Here is a 25,866-nt window from a genome sequence, read left to right as displayed (position 1 = left end):
TCTGGTTAGGGCCTAACAGGGACTTCTTAGCCTATGAAGAGATCAGGTTGCACATTTAAACTGTTTGGAGTCATGTGAGACTTCAGTAGGTATGCATCTGATGCTTAGGTTATTAGTTCTTTTCGTGTTTGCTCTATTCTACTGCTTGGTGATGCACTCCTGCCTCTTTTGGAAAAGTACCTTGGCAATTCCTTGAAACTAACTCTCCTAAATAAATATAGTAACATCATGACTACCACTGCAGGGCTCCCACTTAAGCCATGCAGCAGTTGGTTAGAGACAGGTTCGTGGCTGCAGCATGCCAAAATGCCATATGTACTAAGATCCTTCCCCCAACCCTTCAAGGTCTCTTGATAGTGGTTTAAAACAGTTTGGTCATCTTGAGCATTACAGAGAATAAGAGACACACTTTTTCTCTTTTTCCCCTTTACTTATAATTACTGTATGCTAAAAGTGCTGTTAAATGTTGCCTTAGAAGATTATGGGCCATTCTTGAATGATCGTATTCTGGTAATTCAGATTCATTTTTGAAATACTGTGTCAGTAACTGAATTCCTCCATTTCTTTCTTGCTACCTGGAAAGATCAAATCTTGGCTGGGGAGGATATCCATTTATTATTTCAGGAGATGAGAAACATTAACTCAAGGGCAGTCCAAGATATTCTATGCTTCCAAGACAAGGGTGCATCGGTGTTGCCCATCTTTTTTCTTAGCTGAGCCTGTTACTTCAGGAGAACTGCTTGTTGATCCACACGTTGGTGTATGTCCTGGGAAAATTCAGAAACAATATTCCCAACATTTCCCTGAATAATCCGTTCTTATGAATGGATTCATAGGAACCTTTCATAGGAATCTGATTCATAGGAATCTTTGATCTTATTGGTGTGGCGTGACTGACCATAAAAAGGCCTAATTGACCTTTTAAAATTTAACCTGAAGGAGCATAACATGTAGTTTATGACAAGAGGCATTTATGATCATTTCATAGCATTTTGTGCCTCATTTATTATGATTTTCACTTTTTCTTCCTTGTAGTTTAACTAATCCACTGGTTTTGTGTCAGCTTCTGGATATCCCTTGAGAGTAAGGACTACATCTTGTTTGAACATCTTTTTCTCTGCTTCAAAACTGCATAAACGAGGCACATTACATATACATGTGGTGCGTATTAATGCTGTTAGCTTGGATAAACTGTCTCGAATCAAACACAGAACATCCACTAAACACGTTGTATTCCATTTGAGTCATGTAATGCTTTCCTGAGTACGATATATGAAAAATTCAACCTTACTGAATATCCTGTGCCAAAATATAAGACCCCTTTTAATAAAACTTAATTGAATATTTCTTTGACTTCTTTTGGAAGAACTTTTTTGGTATGTAAACTGGTTTCAAGTTTTGCTTGAAGATACAGTTGGTTCAAGTTTGAAGGAAAAACAACTCTTCGTTCAGATAAATAGACTCTTTGGCTTTCTGTGATACAAAACATCAACACCCAAAGGTTGAATGATCCTAAATCATTGAGTTTAAGTTCTTTTTTATTCCAGAAGATGTACCTTTTTAAGGTAATTTTTCCCCAGAAACCAATATTCCAGAAGATGTACCTTTTTAAGGTAATTTTTCCCCAGAAACCGATAATGAAACGAAGTTGCTTATTCAACCAATATTGAAACAATTTAATTTTTCCCCAGAAACCAATATTCCCCAGTTATGTTAAGTATCTAGAGTTTAAATTATAAAAAAATAAATAAATAAAAGAAAAAAGAAAAAAAATATTTTTTTCCCTAAAATTCCTATTATAATACAAGCAAAATAGGGATTATGCCATATATACAATTTTAAATTCTTTTTTGATAACCCTAGAACACATATATTTGTATTATTAAATATTCCTCAGACACATGACTTTTACATTTTTTTATTGAAGTATAATTAACGTACAGTGTTATAGTTTCAGGTGTATAACATACTGATTTGACAGTTCTGTGCATTAGTCAGTGCTCGTCGTAATAAATGTAGTCACCATCTGTAACTGTACAACATTATTACAATATTTTTGACTCTATTCCCTATGCTGTGCTTTTCATCCTTGTGACTTACTTATTTTATAACTGGAAGTTTGTACCTCTCAATTCCCTTTATATAATTTCACCCTGCCCCTACCTACCTCCCCTCTGGCAACCACCAGTTTGTTCTCTGTATATAAAAGTCTGTTTTTTTTTGTTGATGTTGTTGTTTGTTTTGTTTTTTAGATTCCACATGTAAGTGAAATCATATGGTAATTGTCTTTCTCTGACTTACTTCACTTATCATAATACCCTCTAGGTCCATCCATGTTGTTGTAAATGACAAGATCTCATTCTTTTTTGTGGCTGAGTAATCTTCGTGTGTGTGTGTGTGTGTGTGTGTGTGCTTGACATCTTCTTTATCCATTTGTCTACCAGTAGACACTCAGGTTGCTTCCATACCTTCGCTATTATAAATAATGCTGCAATAAACAAACATAGGGGTACATATATTTTTTTCAAATTAGTGTTTTCATTTTCTTTGGGTAAATACCCAATAGTAGGATTACTGCATCATATGGTATTTCTATTTTTAATTTTTTGAGGAACTTCCATGGGGTGGCTGCAGCAATTTACATTCCCACCAGCAGTGCACAAGGGTTCCTTTTTTCCCACATCCTCGCCAACACTTGTTGTTTCTTGTGTTCTTGATACTAGCCATTCTTTGTGTGGGGTGATATCTCATTGTGGTTTTGATGATTAGTGATGTTGAGCATCTTCTCATGTGACTGTTGGTCACCTGGATGTCTTTTTCGGAAAAATGTCTATGCAGGTCCTTTGTCCACTTTTCAATCAGATTTTTTAGTGTTGAGTTGTATAAGTTCTTTATATATTTTGGATATCAACTCTTTATCGGATACATCTTTGCAAACATCTTCTCCCATTCAGTAGGTTGCCTTTTTGTTTTGTTGATTTCCTTTGCTGTGCAGAAGCTTTTTATTTTGTTATAGTCCATAGAGAAACAAGATTTTTAGTGGCCATATAATAGTTCATTGCTTGAATTTACCATCCTGTGTTTAATCCTTCCCCTGTAGTGTTCCAGGTTGATCCCTTTTCTCCACTTTGTCATATTTGACCCTTCTCCGTGCTGTGCCAGTCCTGCTCAATCCAAGTCTTGTCAAGTCTCCATCTGTGCCATCAGCCTGTCCTTCCATGTCCTTGGTTTGTCCCTTCACTCAGGTTCTCAGTAAAGTAATGCTGTTCTAATTTATGCTACTTTTAGTATATGTGCTGCTGAAGCAAGCACCTAATTCATCTTCATTTTGGTAAAAGTTTTCCCTCTCTAAACCATTGCAAATACCACTGTCAGCCTTATCTACTCTTCTGGTCATACCACAATAAATAAAACATTCCTGTCTTCATGATTTTCAAGGTGATTCACACCTGAGCTATTTTAATTGTTGGGGTTGGGAGGTACCCTTAGGGCATTCATATCTTTGTTAGGGTTCATTAATGGTTATAGCTTGATAATGTATGAAAGCACCTCAAAAACATGAAAACATGTTAACAAATGAGAGAAGACAAAATTACTAGCGGAGCCCAGAAGACAGAAAAATTGGAAAGAGAAATATTTTAAGCAAAGTAAATGTAAACATCTTTATTATACATGCTAGCACTCAGTGGGAAACTAAGTTGCTTCTCTGAAATTTGATTTACCTGTGACCTTTAAGGGCCACATAAGGACAAGAGCCCACATTCTTTTCTTTGTTGCACAAAGGGTATCTGTGCTGCTGAAATCGTGAACCAGTTAAAAAAATTTATATTTTAAAACAGGAGACTCTTTTCCTGTGATCTGTTTCATTTATTTGGACAAAGAAATGGGCAAGGAAATATATTTCTTCCTGCTTCAGATTATAGAGGAAGTGGTTAGTTTTATTGAGAAATTAAACCTTTATCTCATTTTATATTTATTATCTGTTACCTGGCCCATGTTATAGTGCATGGATAGAAGCTTTCAATTTTGTGAATCAGTGTTTCAGATTTTTAAGTATTTGTGACTCTCGATTGAATACCATTCTATGTTTCTCTGAAAATGGTTAAAAAAAAAAATTGAATTGCCAGTTGAATAGACAGTGTTGTTAGTCTGTTTTGAATTTCACCAGGACTGTCCTGGTGCTGGGTGATACCTTCCCCTGTGCCCCCAAACTGGACCAAGCCTTTTTTTCTTTCTATGCTCTTTTGCTGTATCATATTATAAACTTGTTTCAGATTTCTGTCTACTGCTTTCCCTGTCTTTGTCAGCCTTCCCCTTTCCTCAGTCTTTATCTGGAGTTACCTCGCCCTGCCCATGATCCTCTAGAAGTGGATTCATTTTCTTATCTGTCTAGATTACTTTCCTTTTATGTCTACTCTTTTGGCCTGGATCTAATGGGCAGCAACACCATTTAGGTGCTCTTACACGCTGCTTTCGTTGGCATGCGCTTTCCTTTCCCTTTCAACTCATTCATCAAGATGAAATACAGCATTGGCACAGTTGTTTAACTCCTTATCCCTTTCCAAGCCTAAACTCCCCCCTTCCCCTGACTTTGTTTTACTTAGCTAATGAAAATATAGTTTCCGGAATGTTTTTTGTTAGTCAGTTAGTTACCTGAGCATTTTAATTAGCAATAATTGCGCCTCGGGTAAACCTCATTGGCTACCGTACTGCCACTGCTCAAAGCTACCTGAGCATTTTATTACTCTGTGATCCTCCACTGTGATCGTGTTTTAGAGTTTTCCTTAAAGAATGTTATTAACTGTCAGCAGGGCTAGGGAAGCCACTAAATGGGGCAGAAACCTCAGTTTTCTTATCTGTTAACTGGAGATGAAAAACTTCGCCTCATTGGTACCTGTAGGGATTCAACTACGTAAGGTATCTGGGTGTCCCTCGCTTAGTCTTTTATCGCCAAAAGGGATCCCATCTTCATTGATGTCTACCAATCCTATGCATGGTTTGACATCTTTATTGAGATATGACTCATATGCCATACAGCTTACCCATTTAAAGTGCATGCACGATCCCATGGTTTTTAGTATATGCCGAGTTGTGCAGCCATTACCACAATTAGTTTTTAGAATGTTCTCATCACCCCAAGAGAAACCCCAAACCTGTTAGCAGTCATTCTCTATTTCCTAGGCAACCACTAATCTACTTTCCGTAATTTTATGCATTTTTAACCTCATGCTTATTGTATTGTGTGCTAATAGGATTTTCATTTTTTTAAGGTACACTGAAGGTATTTTGAAATGCAATCTTATAATTTTTAGAACTAAAAAGAGCCCTTCAATCATTTGATGCTTTTTTTTTGAATAAGGGAAAAAAGTGATTCACCTGGGGACATTCCCATTCCATAACTCTTTACCAAAACACACTAAAAAAAAAAAAAATGCTAATGCTTCTTTAATTAGTAGTTCTCATTTTTGAGTGTCTGCTAAAACTCTTTCAAATTCAGATCCTAGATGTGAAATATGATTATTTGAATTCTCTGCTTCAGACAACTGATCCTGTCACTATTCTGTGAATATTTCTTGGGCTTTTCCCTTTATCTATAACTTTCTCATGTATCAAAAATCTTGGCCAAAGTTTGTGCAATATGTTTTTCTCTTTTCTGTTTAAACTTTCTTTAAGCAGTCATCACTCTATGATCCAGCATAGAAATGTCTAGGATAATCTATCCAGTTTTTATGTATGTTTTTCTGTGGCATGCCTGAGGCTCCTGCTCATTTTGTGGTAGACCATTTAACCTACCAGATTTCTCCCATCCCCTGCCTCTTTTCAATGTGATTTTTGTTGCTCCTTCCATCTACCAGTACAGACTAATTCTCCAACCCCCTGAATGTGGCAAAAATGACAGCATGCACATTTCAAAGCCTGGGCCCCAAGAGTCCTTGCAGCCTCTTCTTTTGCCACTTTCAAATTCTGCCCGGCCGACCTACAGAATGTGAGAAATTAAAAAAAAAAAAAAAAGTTGTTTTAGAATTTGCGATGGTTTGTTATGCAGCAGAAGTTAACTGGTACATATAGGTATCAGCATGGTGGCAACGTTGAGATGATTAAAGAATGTAATCCCTGTAAAGCCCTTAGCTTACTGCCAAGCACAGAGAATCCCTTAATAGAGGCTGATGGCTATATCATTTTGGCTGTAGCATTATCATTATTGATGTTGCTTTTGGTCACTGTGGTCATTTTCTTTCTCCTCTTCTCCAGGTATAATGTCATTGCTTTTCATTATCATTAACTATGATGAGTTAAAGAATTGGATGTCGTTGGTGCTAATTGTCTAGTATTTTCCTTCCTGATTAGTAAGACTATTCTTACCGTGAAATTAAACAAATATATAGCAAAGTACATAAGGTGTAAATGTAGCTTATAACATATTATAGAACGAGTACTTGTAACTACCACTCAGGTTAAGACGTTTAACGTTGCTTGGACTCCAAAAGTCCATTATGTGCCCTTCCTGGTCACAGTCTTCTCCCTTATACCTACAGGCAGGCACTAATCCGATTTCATAGAAATCACTTCTTTGCTTTTCTTTATAGTTTTTACCACCTCTGTGTGCATCTCTAACCAACACTCTTTAGTTTTCAGCTTTATGTAAGTGGAATAATATAGTATGCATTTTTTTTTGCGAAGGCTTCATTTGCTGAATATTATTTCTAAGATTCCTTCCTATAATGACTAAGCTTTCATTTTGATTGCTATGTAGAATTTCATTATAAGAATATACCTCTCTGTTAGATCTAGTATTGATGGGTATTTGAGTTATTTATAGTTTTGGACAATTACAAATAATTCTGTCAAGCACATTCTTTTGTGTATTCTGAAATAATATATGTGAGAATTTAAAAAAAAATAAGGTATATACCTAGGAATAGAATTTCTGGGTAATAAAATTACAGTCACTTTTTATAAATCTCACAGAAAATAACATTGCCAGATGACACAAATGATATACAGTTGACCCTTGAACAATGTGGTAATGGATTAGGGCTGCCACCCCTCACTCCCAAGGACAGTCAGAAATCTGCATGTAACTTTTGGCTCCACCAAAACTTAACTACTAATAGCCTACTATTGACAGGAAGCCTTACCTATAACATAAACAATAGATTAACACATATTTTGTATATTCTATGTATTACATACTGTATTCTTAGAATAAAGTAAACTAGAGAAAATGTTAAGAAAATTATAAGGAAGAGAAAATACAGTTATAGTGCTGTACCGTATTTATTGAAAAAAAATGCAGTTCAAATCTGTGTTGTTCAAGGGTTACCTCTATCCTGTAACAAGTGTTAATCCTACCTCAAGATTAGAACCATTGGTTTACCATATCTTTATCAAAGAGGTTGGCCAAAAAGGCAGTTCAGGTCAAAGGGTACAGGAGTAGGAATGTGATGAGAATTACATAGAATGAAAAGGGGTGACCATTTAGTTGAAGGGTTCGAATGCATCTGGAAGGGAAATCTTTGAGTCAGTTTGGTGTCAAACTGGAGTCAGCTGGAGTCAAACAATTTTTCAGGAGTTTAATAACATTCTTTATGCCATTTTCCTACAGGTGAATCTATAACAATGATTTATGTTTTCTTTACTCTGAGGAGGAGAAGTTTGGGCAATTGGGGGGACAATTGACTGATCCTTGGCCATATAGTAATTAAAAAGGATATAGCTCTTTTAGGACTGAGATCTCCTATGTCCCTTTCTTTTTCTTTTTTAAAATTTTTATTTAAATTCAATTTAGTTAACATACAATGTGTTACTAGTTTCAGGGGTAGAATTTAGTGATTCATCAGTTGCCTATAACACCCAGTACTCAGTACATCAAGTACCCTCCTTGATGCCCATCACCCAATTATTCCACCCCCCCACCCACCTCCCTTCCAGTTTGTTTCCTAGTTAAGAGTCTCTTATGGTTTGCTTCCCTCTCTATTTATCTTATTTTATTTTCCCTTCCCTTCCCATGTGTTCATCTGTCTTGTTTTTTAAATTCCACATATGAGTGAAATCTTATGGTATTTGTCTTTCTCTGATTGACTTATTTCGCTTAGCGTAATACCTTCTAGTTCCGTCCATATCGTTGCAAATGGCAAGATTTCATTCTTTCTGATGGCTGAGTAATATTCATGTATATATATATATATATATTTATGGGCTATTGTGGACGTTGCTGCTATCAACACTGGGTGCATGTGCTCCTTCACATCACTATGTTTCTATCCTCTGGATGAATACCTGGTAGTGAAATTGCTGGGTCATAAGGTAACTCTATTTTTAACTTTTTGAGGAATCTCCATACTGTTTTCCAGAGTGGCTGCACCAGTTTGCATTTCTACCAAAATGTAAGAGGGTTCCCCTTTCTCCACATCCTCGCCAGCATCTGTCATTTCCTGAGTTGTTAATTTTAGCCATTCTGACTGGTGTGAGGTGGTATCTCATTGTAGTTTTGATTTGTATTTCCCTGATGCCGAGGGATGTTGAGTGCTTTTTCATGTGTCTGTTGGCCATTTGGATGTCTCTGGAGAAATGTCTGTTCATGTCTTCTGCCCATTTCTTGGACTGGATTTTTTATTTTTGTGGTATTGGGTTTGATAAGTTCTTTATAGATTTTGGATACTAACCCTTTATCTGATATGTCATTTGTGAGTATCTTCTCCCATTCCATAGGTTGCCTTTTAGTTTTGTTGATTGTTTCCTTTGCTGTGCAGTAGCTTTTTATCTTGATGAAATCCCAGTAGTTCATTTTTGCTTTTGTTTCCCTTGCCTCTGGAGACGTGTCTAAGAAGAAGTTGCTGCGGCCGAGGTCAAAGAGGTTGTTGCCTCTGTTCTCCTCTAGGATTCTGATGGTTTCCTGTCCCACATTTAGGTCTTTCATCCATTTTGGTCTATTTTTGTGTGTGGTGTAAGGAAATGGTCTAGTTTCATTCTTCTGCATGCGGCTGTCAGTTTTCCCAACACCATTTGTTGAAGAGACTTTTTTTCCATTGGATATTCTTTCCTTCTTTGTCAAAGATTAGTTGACCATAGAGTTGAGGGTCCATTTCTGGGCTCTCTATTCTGTTCCATTGATCTATGTGTCTGTTTTTGTGCCAGTACCATACTGTCTTGATGATTATAGCTTTGTAATACAGCTTGAAGTCTGGAATTGTGATGCCCCCAGCTTTGGTTTTCATTTTCAACATTCCTTTGGCTATTCGGGGTCTTTTCTGGTTCCATACAAATTTTGGGATTATTCCAGCTCTGAAAAAAGTTGATGGTATTTTGATTGGGATTGCATTGAATGTATAGATTGCTTTGGGTAGCATAAACATTTTCACAATATTTGTTCTTCCAATCCATGAGCATGGAATGTTTTTCGACTTCTTTATGTCTTCCTCAATTTCTTTAATGAGTGTTCTATAGTTTTCAGAGTACAGATCCTTTACCTCTTTGGTTAGATTTATTCCTAGGTATCTTGTGGTTTTTGGTACAATTGTAAATGGGATCAATTCCTTGATTTCTCTTTCTTCAGCTTCATTGTTAGTGTATAGAAATGCAACTAACTTCTGTGCATTGATTTTATATCCTGCCACTTTCTTGAATTCCTGTATCAGTTCTTGCAATTTTTTGGTGGAGTCTTTTGGGTTTTCTACATATAGTATCATGTCGTCTGCAAAGAGTAAATGTTTGACTTCTTCTTTGCCAGTTTGGATGTCTTTTATTTCTTTTTGTTGTCTGATTGGTGAGGCTAGGACTTCTAGTACTATGTTAAATAACAGTGGTAAGAGTGGACATCCTTGTGTTCCTGACCTTAGGGGAAAAGCTCTCAGTTTTTCCCCATTGAGGATATTCGCTGTAGGTCTTTCATATCTGGCCTTTATGATATTGGGGTACGTTCCCTCTAGCCCTACTTTGTTGAGGGTTTTTATCAAGAATGGATGCTGTACTTTGTCAGATGCTTTTTCTGCATCTATTGAGAGGATCATATGGTTTTTATCCTTTCTTTTATTAATGTGGTGTATCACATTGATTGATTTGTGAATTGAACTACCCTTGCAGCCCAGGAATACTCCTATGTCCCTTTCTGAGAAGAAGGGGGTCACTAACACTGTTCCAAAAGAAGGGGAAAAAGAATCTTGTCAAAAGTGGGTCATGGGAAAAGGAAACGAGCTGTACAGCCAAATTATAGACTCTGCATCTACTAAAAATGAGGATGGCTATAAGAAGCCTGTGGTGTGGCATAACGAGCCAAGGCAATTTGGGTTCCTTTGCATGTAATTGTACACAGTGTCCTCTAAAGCGGGCCAGTGTGCTGTAATCAAACATGGTATAGTTGAAGAATGGTGTCTGTGTGTTGCGTCACATGATCACTCTGCGCTGCGGCGCCCTGCCAAGACAGCTACATGAATTGTTCTTCCTGTGCCCTGGCTAATGTCAAAGAGGAGGCAGAAGGGCTTATAGCTTGTTGGGTTTTTTCCCCCCCCTGACTATCTGAGGAAGTTGAAAACTTGAGGATTTCTTAAAGTCTTAGTGGCATTGTGTCCGTCTTATAAGAAAGTAGTTATTTTAAAGCATTTGGATGATAAATTAAGATCCCATCAGGGCAATGAGGGAAGGATTTAGGAATTAATGTTTTCATTTTGGGGAACCTGTCAGATAGGGTGGTTTGATGTCTGGTGTGTGCTTCCCAAGTTGAAGAAGGTAGTGTTCATGACAGTCTCTTTGAGGATGCTTTTAACATGCAGAACGAAACTTAAGTTTGCCTGCTGTTGCGATTTCTGCTGGATGTGGGGATTTGTACGCTGTTGTTGCCATGGTCGTGGAACTAACTCATTATTCACTGCAGATCTAAGTACCTTAGGGACTTGGTTTCTCGTATTATTTCTGAATGGTCCCTGAATGTATGGAATTGGTGATGGTTTTGTGCTGTTGCTATTATATCTTTCCTGGAAAATAAAGTGAGCTTTTCATGCTTGAGTAAACACATTGATGCATTATGAAACTGTCAGCCTCTTTGAACAATTGGCACAAGCTCAATTATTCAAATATGTGACTCTTTTGAATGGCATTTGTGTCCCCTAATGCTTTCGTACAACCAGCATCAAGAAATTTCAATACCTTTCCTTAAGAAATTAAACCGCAGCTGTATGATTAAAGAAATCCACAGGCTTAGTCCTTTCATTGAGCACTTTCATTATCTTATATAGCTAATTGGTAGCATTCATTTGCTGAGATTCATCATTTTATTGAAAAATATCTTTCTTTTTTGTTAAAAAATAAAGTATATGCATTTTCCTTATCACCTGAAAACACTTTTTTTCTTGTATTTCCTTCCTGTCAACATGTACACATGCTTTTTTTACATAGTGTACCCGTATTTTTGTCTTTTTAAAATTATATTTGCATTGTAAGTCTTTTTGAAGTTATATGGCCTTTATAGTAATCATTTCTGTCGCTTACTCAATATTGAATTATTTAATAACATGCTAATCATTTCCCTTATTTGATATGTATGTTTTCCAGTTTTTCATTTTGTTGATAATAATGCAAAGACATCTTGTGCACTGTAGCTTGTTTTTCTCATTTTCAATTATATTACAAGGACAGATGCTCAAAAGTATCATTACAATGTCAGTGAACTTGAAAACTTATGTTCCGTGTATTGCCGTACTGCTTCCCAAATGATAGTGCCTTCTTTTTGATTATAGACGTATACAGTCTCTTTTACCAAAAATAAATAAATAAATAAATAAAATAAAAACAAAAAACTGACATTTATTAAATGTTAGCATCTTTCAAAATCATCATTTGGAGCAGCCTGTAATCTTAGTAGAGACTTTTTCCTTTGTAAATTCAATTTCTATTTTTAGCAAAGTAATATATGCAAATAGTTTTTTTAAAAAAATCCAATAAGCCTCATTGTGTGACAGTGAAGAAGAGTAGCCTCTTGCCTTCCCTGTCCGAAGTTTCTGGCTCTTGAGAACCCCCAGCTCTTAACTGTTTCTACTGTTGTATGCCCCCACAATGCTAAGCTTGCTTTTAGTTTGATTTTTTTTTTTCACTTTGTAGTTATCTTTTGATTTCTTTCTATGGAAGATGAGACTTTAACACTTATGGTTTCTTCTCCATACTCTCAATATTGATGTAACACAAATTTTGTTTTTATCAATATGTAGCTATTAAAACATTACGACTAAGTATTTTTCATAACCAAGTCTTAAATTTATATTATGAATATGTCTTCTCATACTTTGTATTTTTCCTGAAATTAATAACTCCTTCCTTTTTTGCTTATTTTGTTTCTAATTTATCAATAAACAAATTTTCTTGATACTTTCCAACACATCAGATAATCCCACAGATGTGTGTTTTGCCCCCAAAAATCTTTCCTCTGGGAGCCTCCCTGTTGTCTGCAGTGTGGACTGGTCCCTCTCAGGGCCTGCTGGTCAGCCGACATCTTGGAAGTCCCTTCACTGTTCTATCCTGGAAATTTCTTTTGTCTCTCTCTGTTTTGTTGATTCTCTGATCGTTGGATCTCAGATCCTCCTCCTTTGAGATTTATGCTCACATTTAATGGATTCCTGAGGTGCAAGGAAGATACATTTTTTTTGAGACCATGCATGTCTAAAAATGTATTTTGTCATCGTACTTGATTGATGGTTTGGTTGGGTATGTAATTTTAGGTTGGGAATAATGTTTTCTTGGAATTTTGAAGGCATTGCTCCAAGGACTTCTTACTTTCAAGGTTGCTGTGGAGTCCAGCATCTTTATGATTCCCAGTTCTTTATTATGACCCCCCACACCTACCCCCTGGTCTCTGGAAGCTTTTGGAATCTTCTTATTTCTGGAGTTCTGAATTTTATATTTCTTGGTATTCTTACATGCCTGTCATTCATTTTATTGGCCATGTGGTAGACTTTTCCAAACCAGAAAATGCATGTTCTGAAGTCCCCTGTGTTCTCTTTTTGGAATACCTATTAGTCGGATGTCATACCTTGTGGGACTGATCCTCGAATTTTCCTGTCTTTTTCTCTCCCATATCTCTGTTTTGTAGTCTTTTTATCCTACTTTCTAAGGGATTTTGTTAACTTTATTTTTCACCTCTTTTATTGGATTCTTTATTAATCCTACAATTTTTTTTTTTTATTTCTAAAAGCTTAATTCTTCTTTGAAGCTTGCTTTTTATGGTATCACATTGCTTCATTTTCTCTTATTTCTCTGAGGGTGTTACTTACATTTTTTGGTTGATGAAGTTTTTTTCTCACATCCTATTTGTTTCATATTTGAAGTGTGGGCACACAGGTATTCTCTTGCATGTTAGGGGCTTTCTTCTAGTATCCAGAGAACCCTGGCTTTGCTTAAATGAAAGATACATACACTTGAAGGGGCGGGGGGTGGGGGGTGATGATTGGAAGCTCTGTGTGCATGGCTGGGGCTTGTAACCTGGGGCTTCTCTCTACTATAATTCGCGTCTATAGGGTCTGTTCTCATGCCTGGGAAGTTGGCTATGGAAAGAGGGTGGGATCTCACTGATCGGGCTTTGACTCAGTCCCCCTGTTTTTAGTAGGGTGCCTCATCCCTGTCCTCAGCTGTGCTTTAGAGTCAGCTCTTCTAGAGAGGAAATTTCCAGTCTCCTGCCTGGATATGCAGGGTAGAGAAGAAGATATGGGGACCTAACTGTTCTTTATATAAATTTTCAACTAGTTCTTCCTTCTCTGAGGTCACCTGGACCTAATTTCCTATTGACTCCTCACTCCACAGGCTTGAATTTCAGCTTTGTTTGGATTCTTTTGTTAGTTCCCATTTGTTCATCTGTTTTCTGGCTTCGAGGATTTTGTGGCATGTCTGGTGTACTTCTTGTCCCCTCTCATTATTAATTGTCTTCATGCATTTATTTCATATTTTTATATTTATATCCATTTCTGTATACATTCTTTTAGTGTCATTTTAGTACAGTTTCAAAAGGTGTGGGGGGAAAAGGCATGTGTTCAGTGTGCCATGGTTAATGGAAGTATCCAGTGCAGGCTCTGCTTTAGATTGGCCAAAATCAATTTTTTTTCCCTTTACACATTTGTGGGATATTTATATATTTTCTGATGCACGGTAATTCCTATTAAACTGTCTTTTAAAAATATTTTCTAATTTTTATGTATGTTCATTTAACACTGAAGATTTAATATCTGTTTCTATAAGTAGAAAATCTGACCACCCACTGGATAGTTTATTTATTTATTTTTTTTAAAGATTTTTTTTTTTTTTAATGTTTTATTTATTTATTCATGAGAGTCAGAGAGAGAGAGAGAGAGGCAGAGGCAGAGGGAGAAGCAGGCTCCCCGCCTAGCAGGGAGCCCGATGCGGGACTCGATCCCAGGACTCCGGGATCATGACCTGAGCCGAAGGCAGACGCTTAACCATCTGAGCCACCCAGGCGCCCAACCCACTGGATAGTTTAAAGGAGTAATTACCATTCTCATTGAGCTACTTACTTATTTTTAAAAACTTTTGAGATAATTGTCGATTGATAGGAAGTTGTAAAAATAGTACAGAGATGTCCTTTGTGCCCAGTTTATCCCAGTGGTAGTGTCTTTACATGACTGTTACAATATCAAAATCAGGAAATTGATATTGGTACAATCCTCAGTAGTTTTTAAAAGACATTCTTTTACATTTCATATCGGGCAGAAAGTTTACATTGCAAATATATGTGAGACCCATGTGAAACTATTTTGTCTTTCAGCAATTTTTCCAGCTAGTCAAATTACGAAAGCTTGGACTTAGTGATAATGAAATTCAGCGGCTCCCTCCAGAAATAGCAAACTTCATGCAGCTGGTGGAACTTGATGTGTCTCGAAATGGTAAGAAAAAGATTCCACTTGAATTGTCCATTTGTCTCTTCTGGTGCTGCGGGCGATTTTGAGTAAATATAGCTGGATAAATGCTGTTGGAGGTGCTTTTTCTGATGGATATGGGGAAGCTATGTATAAATTTGGGGATGAAATTAAGCCATTATTGAATGGTTTAGTCAGCTTGCAGGTATTTACCAGAAATATTTCATAACACAGTTTTTAGGTGATGATTTTCTCAAAGTAGGTTCAGTCTGATTCAGAGAGTTGGAGAGGGGACTGGGAAGTCATATAACCCAGCCCCCTCATTTTACTGCACGTGACATTGAGAGCTATTGGTGTGGTCATTTGTCCAGTGCTGGGAGGCTGCTGAAGTGAGGGGCAGCCTTCCTGGGGATAGTTTGATTCCTCCGTCTGTGGTTCAGTTGCTTGGTACGCTCCTCTAAGAATCTGTCTCCCTGTAGTGAACAGAGCAGCTTGTTGTCCGGGCATCTCTGTCAGTTTAATTATTTCTAATTAGGCCACTGGTGGTTCTGCCCACTTGAGTTTGTGTGGTGTGTTTGTGAGTTTATTTTGATTTCCAGATTTCACTAGAATGATGAAGTGCTTCCTTTTTTATTTGAACATTCTAATGGGATATTTACAGCCTGTTTAACCTTTCACTTTTGAATGGGTACCCTGGTTTAACCTCGTGTATCATAGCCCCGACAGCACTCCTGGAGTGGGCTGGTACCCCTGCCTGTTTCAGCATGCACGATTAATTACTTTAAGTTAAAATGGCACCTCCCAGTGATCCTGTCTTTAGTGATGGAGTTCAGTTCTCGCAAAGACTCTGGTATAATTTCCTCGGGATAGGCCCCTGTGTACTCTAAATTATTTATAAAAATGATGATCCTTTTCCTTCTCTCCATTATTACATACCTGTTTTGTGTTTTGTTTTTGCTTTCCTGCAAAAATCTACGAGTTTCTTCTCAGTGAACCTCAGGTCTGGATTTTGCATTCTCATGTCTTCCACGGAAACTGCAAGGCTCAGATACAGAATTTTTTGGTGGGTCACTGTTATAAGACAGCGGTGATAATCAGTACTTGATTGAAAATGTGGTGGAGGAAAAATGATTTTACCCCCTACTTTTAACAGCTGTGAAATTTCTGTCATCTACCAGATCCTATGAACTGGAAATGGTCTTTAGGCCAGGCTCTGTGTTCTTGACATAGGGTCTACTTTTATTTTTCTTGAGAATTATTTCTTAGTTTGAAGGTAATGCAAAAAGTGAAAAAAATTATTATTTTTTAAGATAAAAAATAAATTCATTTATTTAGTGCATTTTGGAATGGCTTATTTGGTTGCAGCGGACCCAGATCTGTTTAGGTAGAGGGTATTCGATTGTAAGGACGCGGATGGAGCTAACATTTCAAAAGCATTGGCTGGGAGCTGGCATCTGACACCACCTTCGGAGTTTCGTGGCCTCTCTCTGTCTTACAGTGTGTCTGCTTCTGCTGGTCTGTGCTCTGTTCTTCCCTCCCTGCCGATCTGCTCTCCTGGAACTGGCCTCTCCAGGCCCAAGTGGTTGTGGTCTCTTTCCATGCACTTTTTGGCTTCTGCCCCTGCTGTGGCATCTATTTGCTAGTGACAGATTTCTAAGTGAGGAATGGTTGACCCAGCTCATCTTTTTAAGCCAAATATAAACCATAAACTCCAGGTCCCTGGACACCCTAGGAATCGGCTGCCCCAGGACAGGGGTGGCGAGCAATGCAAAGCTTGGCCCTGCCCCTCAGCACAGATGCGGCGGCTTCCCTTACACCCGGAGTGTGGCATGGGACAGGCGTCTGAGGCCAGAATCGCCACTAAGGCTATCCTATGTCGCATTTATCTAAAGTATATATCATTGAAACTGCTCTCCCTTGTCGCAGCAGTTATCTCCGTTGTAAAGAGTAGCTGGCTATTAATTCTATAAGGAAGCAGTGACTTAGGAAAACGGTCACTGAGATCACACGATCTGAAGAAATAGAAGAGCAATTTTGAAATTGGCATTAGAAGGGAAAATAAGCAGGGGTCCAAAATCCTTGAGAAGGAGGAGAAGTACTGGCTTTAATTATTTGGGAGAGGGGACACGTAGAGCATGAAGATGCCCAGTGTGACGTGACCGGGCGCTCTGTGGACAGTTGCCGTTGGCAGCTCCCCGTTTTACCACTTCTCACATCAGCAATTTCTTGCCAAACATTCTGCTACATGCTTCCTCCCATGTGTCCCTTTATACCTTCCAGCATGTTGATGAAAGAAATTAAGCTTTCATCAAAGTCAGTTGTCAGGACACAAAATGTTTCCTTTCCTTCTGCAGGTGTGGGAGTTTTGTGAAGGATCCTGCAGATCCTGTCACCTTCTTATCAGGCTCATTTAGAAATGCCGAGGGGAGTCAACTGCCCCCTTCCCCTAGTGGTTAGTGCCTTACTCTGGCTCAGTAGCATGGATGTGTGTGTGTATGTGTGTGTGGTGTATGTGTGTGTGTGTGTATGGTATGTATGTGGTGTATTGTGAGTGTGTGTTGTGTGTGTGTGTGGTGTATGTGGACAGAGCAGAACAAGGTCATCATTTAGTTTAACCAACAGGAACATGGGTCTTGAGCTATTTCCAGGTCAGGCAAATCTCACTGTTCCATCTCATTATTATTATTATTATTATTATTATTATTATTATTATTATTTTTGCAGATAAAATCACATTAATGTGAATTTCCTAGGCAACTGAGTAGGTAAATAAAAGTTGCAACGTCTCTAGCCTGAGAAGCATTGTGAAAACCACTAGTTTGTATGGATACAGGCATTTGTGAGGGTTTGGGCTTATGTCTGGAGGCCTGTTGGAGCCTCTGGTTTTCTGTTGCTCCTGCTGAGAGGCTGCTCCTCCATGATCAGAGAGGCTGTTCTTTTGAGTCCCTGCCCAGTCCCTGAGTAGTAGCAGATCCACAGCCAGGGCTGTCTCTGTCATGGTAGGACCTTTATTGGCTTCCTCAATTCCTGATTTTCCAGAGAGCATTGCTTGACCATGGAGGAGGAAGGCAAGGTGTTAATACCAGGCCACTCAAGTCATAGGATTAATGCTTGTCAAACCTGAACATGCAATGAATTACCATAGGATTTTGTTAAAATATGGATTCTGATGCAGTAAGTCTGGAGAAGGGCTTGAGATTTTGCATTGCTAAGAAGCCCCCAGAGGCTGCCAACCCTGTTGATCCCACCGAACATGCCAGGTAGCAAGATCTGAGCCATCGCTACCCACAAACTCACTACTAATGTTACTTCAGCAGCTTCATGTGGTTATGAGCATGACTTTGCTCAGCTCCCAGCAGCCCTGCACCTTCTCACATGGAAGGTAGGAAACCTTCAGGATATTGCTGGTTAAAGGGTAAGATGCTATTACTGACCTCAGCTCAAGTTGGCTTTCATTCCAGGAGCAAAATTAGACCTGTCCTGGTGTTCCCTAGCTCAAGTGAGGGAGAAAAGACAAGTTTTGTGTTTGTTTCCAGAAAAATCTATCAATGAGGAGGGGAGAAGTTTTTACAGGCTCATGTCCTACGCCAAGAGGAACCGCCAAGACCTCCAAACCCTGACTTTTGTGGCTTTGTTTTCTGCTATTTCAGGCACAAAGTCAAGGGGATCATGTGTCGTATTAGAAAGAACAGTGAGCTTAGGAAGAAAGAGAGTGGTGCTTGGAGGTTATATATAGGTAAAAGGAGAGAGAGGCTTGGGATGAGCACAGTTTTGCCGCCAAAATGGCTGGACGTGCTTGGCAGGCAGGACTCTGGGTGGGAGCCCTGGCTTTGCTTCTCAGCACCAGGCCAGCTATGGACAGGCCTCTCCTGACAGCGTTGGGCCGTATCCTAGGGAGGAGGGGGGCAAGGCATCGCTTCCTACAGACCCAGAGAGAGGCAGGGAAAGTGGCAGATTTCTCATGTTCTGACAGTGGATTAGTTTTTTAATCAGGCAAATAGCTAAAATAAACTTGGAATTAAAAAAACGAGGTGTTTCCTGTGAACACAGATTAAAAGCTGCCTGGAGTGTATAAAATTGATATCTGAATATGGTGTTAAAATGCCTGAAGAAACCATACGGCCCTGAATTAAGGTCTGAAGCAGTTTTCTGTGGTAAAATGCAAATACTTTAATGCCTGGACTCTATGTCCGTTTTCTCTGCTCACTGATTTTTAGCTCTTTGAGGGAAACGACCTCCGGATACTTAAGAAAAGGTATTAATTACCCCACAGCACTATCTTGCTGTCCAAGAATCTCAGGCAGACTCTGTTAATGCATCATGCTTCCTGCCTGAAGGGTTAGTAATTTGAATTTTATAGCCTATGCTGTAATTTGACTTACATCACAGTACTGTCTCATTATCCATTTAGTTCAGTTTTCCCCAAAGTGCAAGGCATATACCACTGGTACTGCTAGAGATGATTTTAAGTGGAGCCGCGAAACAGCCATTTTTAATGAGTCATGTTGAGAAAGTTACCATTTAAAAAAAAAAATTCCTTTTGGTTTGCCTTCTGTGGAATTTAATAACACTGTATTATATTTAGTGTTATATTTGTCTACTCTGTTTGGGGGCAGTAGTTTTTATTCATGTTAGTGACTTAAAGCAATTTGCTTCTTTAAACATAAATCTCACTCAGCTTTGAAGAGGGGGATTTAGAAGCATGAGGTAACTACTAGAGAACACAGGTGCTATACAAGCAGGGACCAGCATTGTGAAGGACAGGAATGGCTGGTGTGGACAAATCCCATGGCTTAGTATGAGCATCTCATTCCAGAGAGCCTATGAATTTATTTCACTTACGGGGCAAATAATACCGCATACAGAAAAACATGGCCAGAGACCGCACACCCTGGCTAAGTGCTTTGCAGACTCGAAGAAACTAAAGGATTGTTTTAGTACAAATCGTCACGAGCACCAGGACAACACTTCAGAGTGGATGGACCGCCTGTCTACCAGCAGGGTCATCGTCCCACAAAGTCTAGAGGTTAGACATTGATTAAATGCATGGGTTAGCTGTCCTCTGTCCAGCCGCGAGATGCTGATCACTGTCTCTGGTCTGTGGCTGTGGGTTTGTTTAATGAAATCCAAAGCCAGTTTTGAAGCCTACTGAAATGACCTTGTATAACATCAAGTCTTGGTGCTTCTGAGTATGCCCTGAAAAAAGCTCTTTCTGGCAAGCAATAAATCCAGTGTGCCTAAAAGTCTTCCTACTTAATTAGGAACAGTTAGCCTTTTTTTTTTTTTTGTAATAACTACATACGCCCACACCACAAGTGTGGCAGAAGCCAGCTTTTACCCATGCAGACTTCAGACTTGCCACAGTCAAGCCATTGATTTCTCGTTTCTCAGGGCCTAATTCTGGCCTAAGTTTAGCACGCTGTTTAACGCCCTGCTCCAGTGGCTGGACTTAATATTACAGTAGGCGAGGTTTCTTGTCACCAGCACTGTTGAAGTATTGCAGAGACATCCCACAAAGGGAAGCCCCATGGGCTGCTCTCCCTCGTGTCTGGAGAGCAGGACACTTTGCAACCCAGAGCCTGCTGTCTCACCTTTGCAAGAACTGCCACTTTCCCATCATGAGCCCTTTCTCTGTCTTAGCTTGTACCTTCGCTTTTGTTAAGAAGGGTTAATATGGAAAAAAATAGAATTGCCTTTTCCTCATGTTCTAATTTCAGATAATAATTATTATTTTTAAAGCAGAGGTGGAAAGAAATTAGACTTATGTGGTATTTCTAATCACCTTAACATGCTACAAAGAGGGTTTTTTTTTTAGGGAGTTGAAATGTGAAAATGGTATAGAAACCATTTCAAACACTGAAAAAGTTGAAATAAACTTTACAAACAGGTCCCTCCCCACTCTTTTGGATAGTAAAGAAACATCAATGATATTTTAGCTAATAAAACTGAACATCACAATTTAATGTTACAAATTGTTAGAAGGGAAATTCTTAGAACATTGCCTTTGCTCAAAATGTTTTTGGAGCTTTTTCAGATTTGTAGTGTATGATTTTGCATATCCTCAGACTATAGTTTTACTTTTTAGAGTGGATTGGTTTTTAAAAACAGCCAAACATTTTTTAATGCCAGCTTAGGCATTTAATGCCAACTTAGGCAACAAAGCAGGACACTGACAATCTTACGTTACTCCGGATCTGCTTCAGATAGCAGTTTCGAAAGGGTTCCATAAAACTTCTGATCAATGGAAACAGCTCTGAAAACCATGTATTAACTACCAAAGGGCAGGCATACCTTTAAATGTGTTCTCCAGTATATCTCTTTTTAGAATACAAAGACAGGGCTTAGAAGTTCATGACCACATATCTTCTAAGAATCCAGTATGGCTACAGACAAATTTTTTTTTAACATTTCTCTTTCAGTATTAGCTGCCTTAAAAAAAAAAAAAATCTAAGCTTGCTAAATAAACTATTATGGAGATATGCTGCACAGTGATTCCACTAGTGAAATAAAGTCTGAATATTATGCATTTTTATTTTCAGATAATCTACAGAAATTAAACCTTTGATTCTATAGATCCCTTTTGATGGCCATATTTGACACTTTTTACATTTTTTTCTTAGCCTTTCTCCCAAATATCTGAATCCTTTTTCCTGTCATCTAGAAGGGTCTCCCTAGGTTGCTTGTCTTGTACTTGCTTTGTCAGAATGTATAGAAGAGTAAACTATGGCTATTTATTATGGTAATATGGCTTAATTCCCTGTTACCAGAAAAGTTGTGACTTTTGTGAAAAGTTGTAGGTTTACATAACTTTCTCTCTTGCTTTTTTTTTTTTTTTTAATTAGCAGGTTTATAATAGAGATGGTAACCTTTGAACTTGGGAATAACACCTCTGAATATATTTTTTAGGTCAACTAGCTCTTCGGTTAGTTTGAGGTTCTCTAAATTCTTTGTCTGCCTCCCTCCCTCGTTCCTGCCCACTTCATTCATTCACTTGGTCTCTAAATTTTGTGCTCTGTGTTAGATGCCAAATTTTCCAAAAACAATGGTGGATTTACATAGAACTAAGTTTGGCAAAGTTAGAGAAACAAAAATAATTGTTTTTTTTTTTTTTAAACTGGTTTCTCCTGAAATAAAACAAAACTGTAACATGTGCGGTGACAGTTTCTATTCATTTTTTAATTAGGCAATTTAGGTAGGCATCACTTTGACAGTTTCCAGCTCTGAAAGTGATTGCAAGTGAGCAACCATATTGCTTCATTTTGATTTTGAGGTCACCTACTTTGTCATGTGAATCTGCCTTGAGCCAAGTGATGCTGAGCCCCTAGGTGGCTAAAGGCTGGATGGCATCTCTTTGTCAGGATGGTGACAGAGACATGCTTCCATGAATGCAAATGGTTCTCTGAGCTTATTAAGCTGGAAAAGACACAACTTAGAAAGGGATGAAGGATCCAAGAAGGAGAAAGTGATTGAGGAGCAGTACTGAGAACTGCAGCTTGAGGATTATATAGAAATGATTTGGTTTTTAAATTATCTTTATAAGTGTTGAATAAATCTTTAACCTAACATATCTGCTCAAAGTTAATAATGAATTATGATTCTGAATTATTTTTCGGTTTGAAAAAGCCTTGGACCCTGGCCTCTTATTTTTTATGCTTACAGTTACCAACTATAGCCCATAATAATAATTGTTATTTTTTTTACTTTAAGTAAAATTTATTGAGCACCTACTATATTTGTGTAAGGCTCTTTGTCTTATTCTTCCAGCCCTTAAGGAGGTAAATCTACAGGCACAACAGACTCATGTGAGGAACTGCACATAACAGCTGTTACACTGTTACGTAAATAAAGTGCTGGGACAGGCAGAGCCATGTCAGTAACTATAACTGATTTGAAAGAAGCCTGAAGGAAGAATAGGGCTCTTTTGGTTTGAGGTTGAAATCAGGCAGTCTTTAAAAATTCTCATTAAATTTTAGTTGTAAATTTGGAGGGAGTTAATAATGAATGGATTCCTCAGCCTAGTGTCATTGTTATTGTTGGAGATTTTTTTCAAATGTTTCTTATAGATTTACAAAGTCAACAATATCATTAAAAATGCAATATCTCAGTGCTTGTCTTTTAGATATTCACTGAAAATTGTAAGATTTATCAAAAATCAAAGAAGCACCCAGTGCGTAAGAATAAGAACTGAAACTATATGAGTTGTCATGGGATTCTTTCTCTTTTTATTGTATAACTGACTATTACTGTGTTGTAAAGGATTTGTTCTGTCAGGTGAAATGCTAAGCTCTGTGCAGTTGTCAAGATAGACTGACTATCGATTTAAAGAAAAAAAAAAAGCCAAAAACTCAAGTGCTCAACTTTATTACTGCTCAACTTACAGTCCAGTGTGTATGTGTATTTCGGGAGCAAAGTGGGTGGGCAGAGACTAGGGAGGTAGGTAGTAAGAGGCTCTATACAGTCAAGAATCCAGGCTGCTTCATGTAATGCTACATCTTCACTCAACTAGTAGCCTCCAAGGTCCTTGTGGGAGGGGGAGAAATTGAAGGATTGTGCATGGGCAATTTTATTTTAAAGGTTTATGTATGTATTTGAGAGAGAGAGCCCGAATGCAGGGTGGGAGGGGCAGGGAGAGAGAATCCCCAGCAGACTCCCTGCTGAGTGTGGAGCCTGACTCCAGGTTCGATCTCACGACCCTGAGATCATGACCTGAGCCGAAATCAAGAGTCAGACACTTAACCACCTGAGCCACCCAGGTGCCCCTGCATGGGTAGTTTTTATGGGTCATGTCGAGAAGTGCTGTACATCATTTCCACCCATGTTCTACTGGCCAATTTTATGTCCCCAGCTTAACTGAAAGACGCTGGGAAATGCAGTTAGATACTTGTATAGGAAGAGAAACCTCGCTATTGGTAAGCACTAGCATCATCTGCCACAACTGGCAAATATTTGAATGCTGGAATTGTATGATTTTTATGTCACTGATCACATGCTGCCCTAGTAAACACACACACACACATACACATACACACACATGTGGAAGATTCTGTGGCACTGTCCCAACCTCCCAGTGAGTGATTCATTTATAGGAAATTTAGATACATGTCCATAGGAGAATGAGGTAGCCTGCCTTCCCACATCTGCACAAAAATTTTTAAACCCAGGCTTAGATGAACATGATTGATAGCCACTGATCCTAATAATTAGCATAAAACCTATGCAAGTATGTTTTTTAATTTGAATTTTTAGAAGCTAAAATATATTTTGAAAATTAGAATTTTATATTTGGGGAATGTTTAAAGCATTTGCTCTAGGCAAAATTAAAGGTTTTCAAGCCAGGAATCACCATCTCCAACAAGTTACTTAACCTCTCTGTGCCTCAGTTTCTTCATCTGTAAAGTGGAGGTTATAATAGCACCGACTTCATAGAAGTGCTGTCACCCTTAAAAGAGGCTGTGTATGTAAAGTGCTTGGAACAGTGCCTTGTGCATAACGAGCACACAGTGTTAGCCGCTGTAATTAATCCCATCATCGTCTTCATGTTGGGCCACGGAGATCTGAACCAGCACTGTGAGATTAAGAAGGCAGGGCAGGGGTGAGGACACCACAAGTTTGAAGGCTGGAGTGGTACAGGTGAGGCAGGTGAGGGAGGTTCCCGCCTGCGGTGCTGTCTAGACGCTGGCTACCAAGGGCAGGCACCTGTGTTTTTTCTCACGCGCACGCTATCCTGTGAGATGGGTAGAAGCACCTCAGGGTGGATGAGGAGCAAACTGAGGCTTGAAGAAGTTGTGATGTGCCCCAAATCAGACTCCTGTTTATGGTGGGGCTGAGGTAAGAAACCCAGAGGAGCGGCCCTGCTAATTATTTTTGGGGCATACTGAAGATGATCAAGGTAGGGCTGTTAGTTTCAGTGGATGTTAGGGAAAGGATGTAGACAATATTATGAGTAGGTACTCCCCAGATTCAGAGATAAAAACAGGGAAAAATCATTTGAAGACATTTAAACTCCTAGAAATCTACATAGTAAATGAATTCAGTTGCCTATAGAACTGGCCCACCTTAAGGGGTGCTTTGTAAATCTTCTTTGGCCAGAAATGGAACATCATCTAATGAAAGATGTGGGGCTTTTTCTCAATAAGCTGTGATGTCACATCTCTAAGGTAATTATACTGTTTTGGCAAAAGCTCGCAATCACGTAAGATTGGTGCCTTGCTAGGAGTGTAGAACAAGGAAAGCCCAAAACTAAGACTGGGTAGGATTTTTACCTTTGAAAGAAAAGAGCTTAGACAACAGGAATGTCCCTTGGAAGCAGATGTAGCTCTCCATTATTAAGAATCAATAATAGTGTAACAGAAAGACGTATTATTGGAAAACCAAGAGAACTGTGTGAATCTCTGTTATCAGAATGTTTACTGGGTGCTAGCTCTGTAGCAGCTAGAAGGCTGAGCACTTCCTGTGTATCATCTCCTATAGTGTCTCATTTAATCTTCGGATCAGCTCCAAGAAGTGCACTTGTATCCTCTTTTTACAGATGGGAAAATGGAGTCTCATTAATAAGCCATGGGAATGTAATATTTGGCACAGTTACTATAGGTAGTAACCCTGTACTACGTATTTGAAAGTTGCTTAGAGTCATCTTAAAAGTTCTCACAAGAAAAAAAAAAAACCCAAAAAACTAAAAACCTTGTGACTATGTTCTCACCACGGGAGTTCTCATCACGAGAAAAAAGACTTGTGACAGATGTTAACTAGACTTATCGTGGTGATCATTTCACAGTATGTACAAATACTGAATCATCATGCTGCATATTTGAAACTTAAGTAAGGTTATACATCAATTATACCTCAATCAAAACAAAAGGAGTCTTAGATTGAACACTTTTTCTTGGGCACATGGCTAATGAGTAGTAGAACTGGTATTTGATCCCAGGCTTGTTAGACTCCAAAATCACAGTTCTGTCTCCCCAGTATAAAAATTTTATACCCCACTGCTGAGAAATAATCATCAGTAATGTTT

At 38.5% G+C, this 25,866-nt stretch overlaps 1 protein-coding gene and 1 pseudogene across 1 annotated transcript in view; one reads left to right on the top strand and one right to left on the bottom strand.

The window, feature by feature from the left end:
• The window catches only part of LRRC1 (leucine rich repeat containing 1), a 127,597-nt gene that overhangs the window by 35,247 nt on the left and 66,484 nt on the right, over positions 1-25,866 (top strand). The window contains exon 2 of the mRNA XM_032409640.1: positions 14,762-14,879. Coding sequence (XP_032265531.1) covers positions 14,762-14,879 — 118 coding nt within the window. The remainder of the gene's footprint in view (positions 1-14,761; positions 14,880-25,866) is intronic.
• Positions 4,607-4,727, bottom strand: LOC116635941 (annotated as a pseudogene).

This window comes from Phoca vitulina, unplaced genomic scaffold, assembly GCF_004348235.1.
Source record: "Phoca vitulina isolate PV1807 unplaced genomic scaffold, GSC_HSeal_1.0 scaffold11, whole genome shotgun sequence".
NCBI lineage: Eukaryota > Metazoa > Chordata > Mammalia > Carnivora > Phocidae > Phoca > Phoca vitulina.
This window is presented reverse-complemented; position numbering and strand designations above follow the sequence as displayed.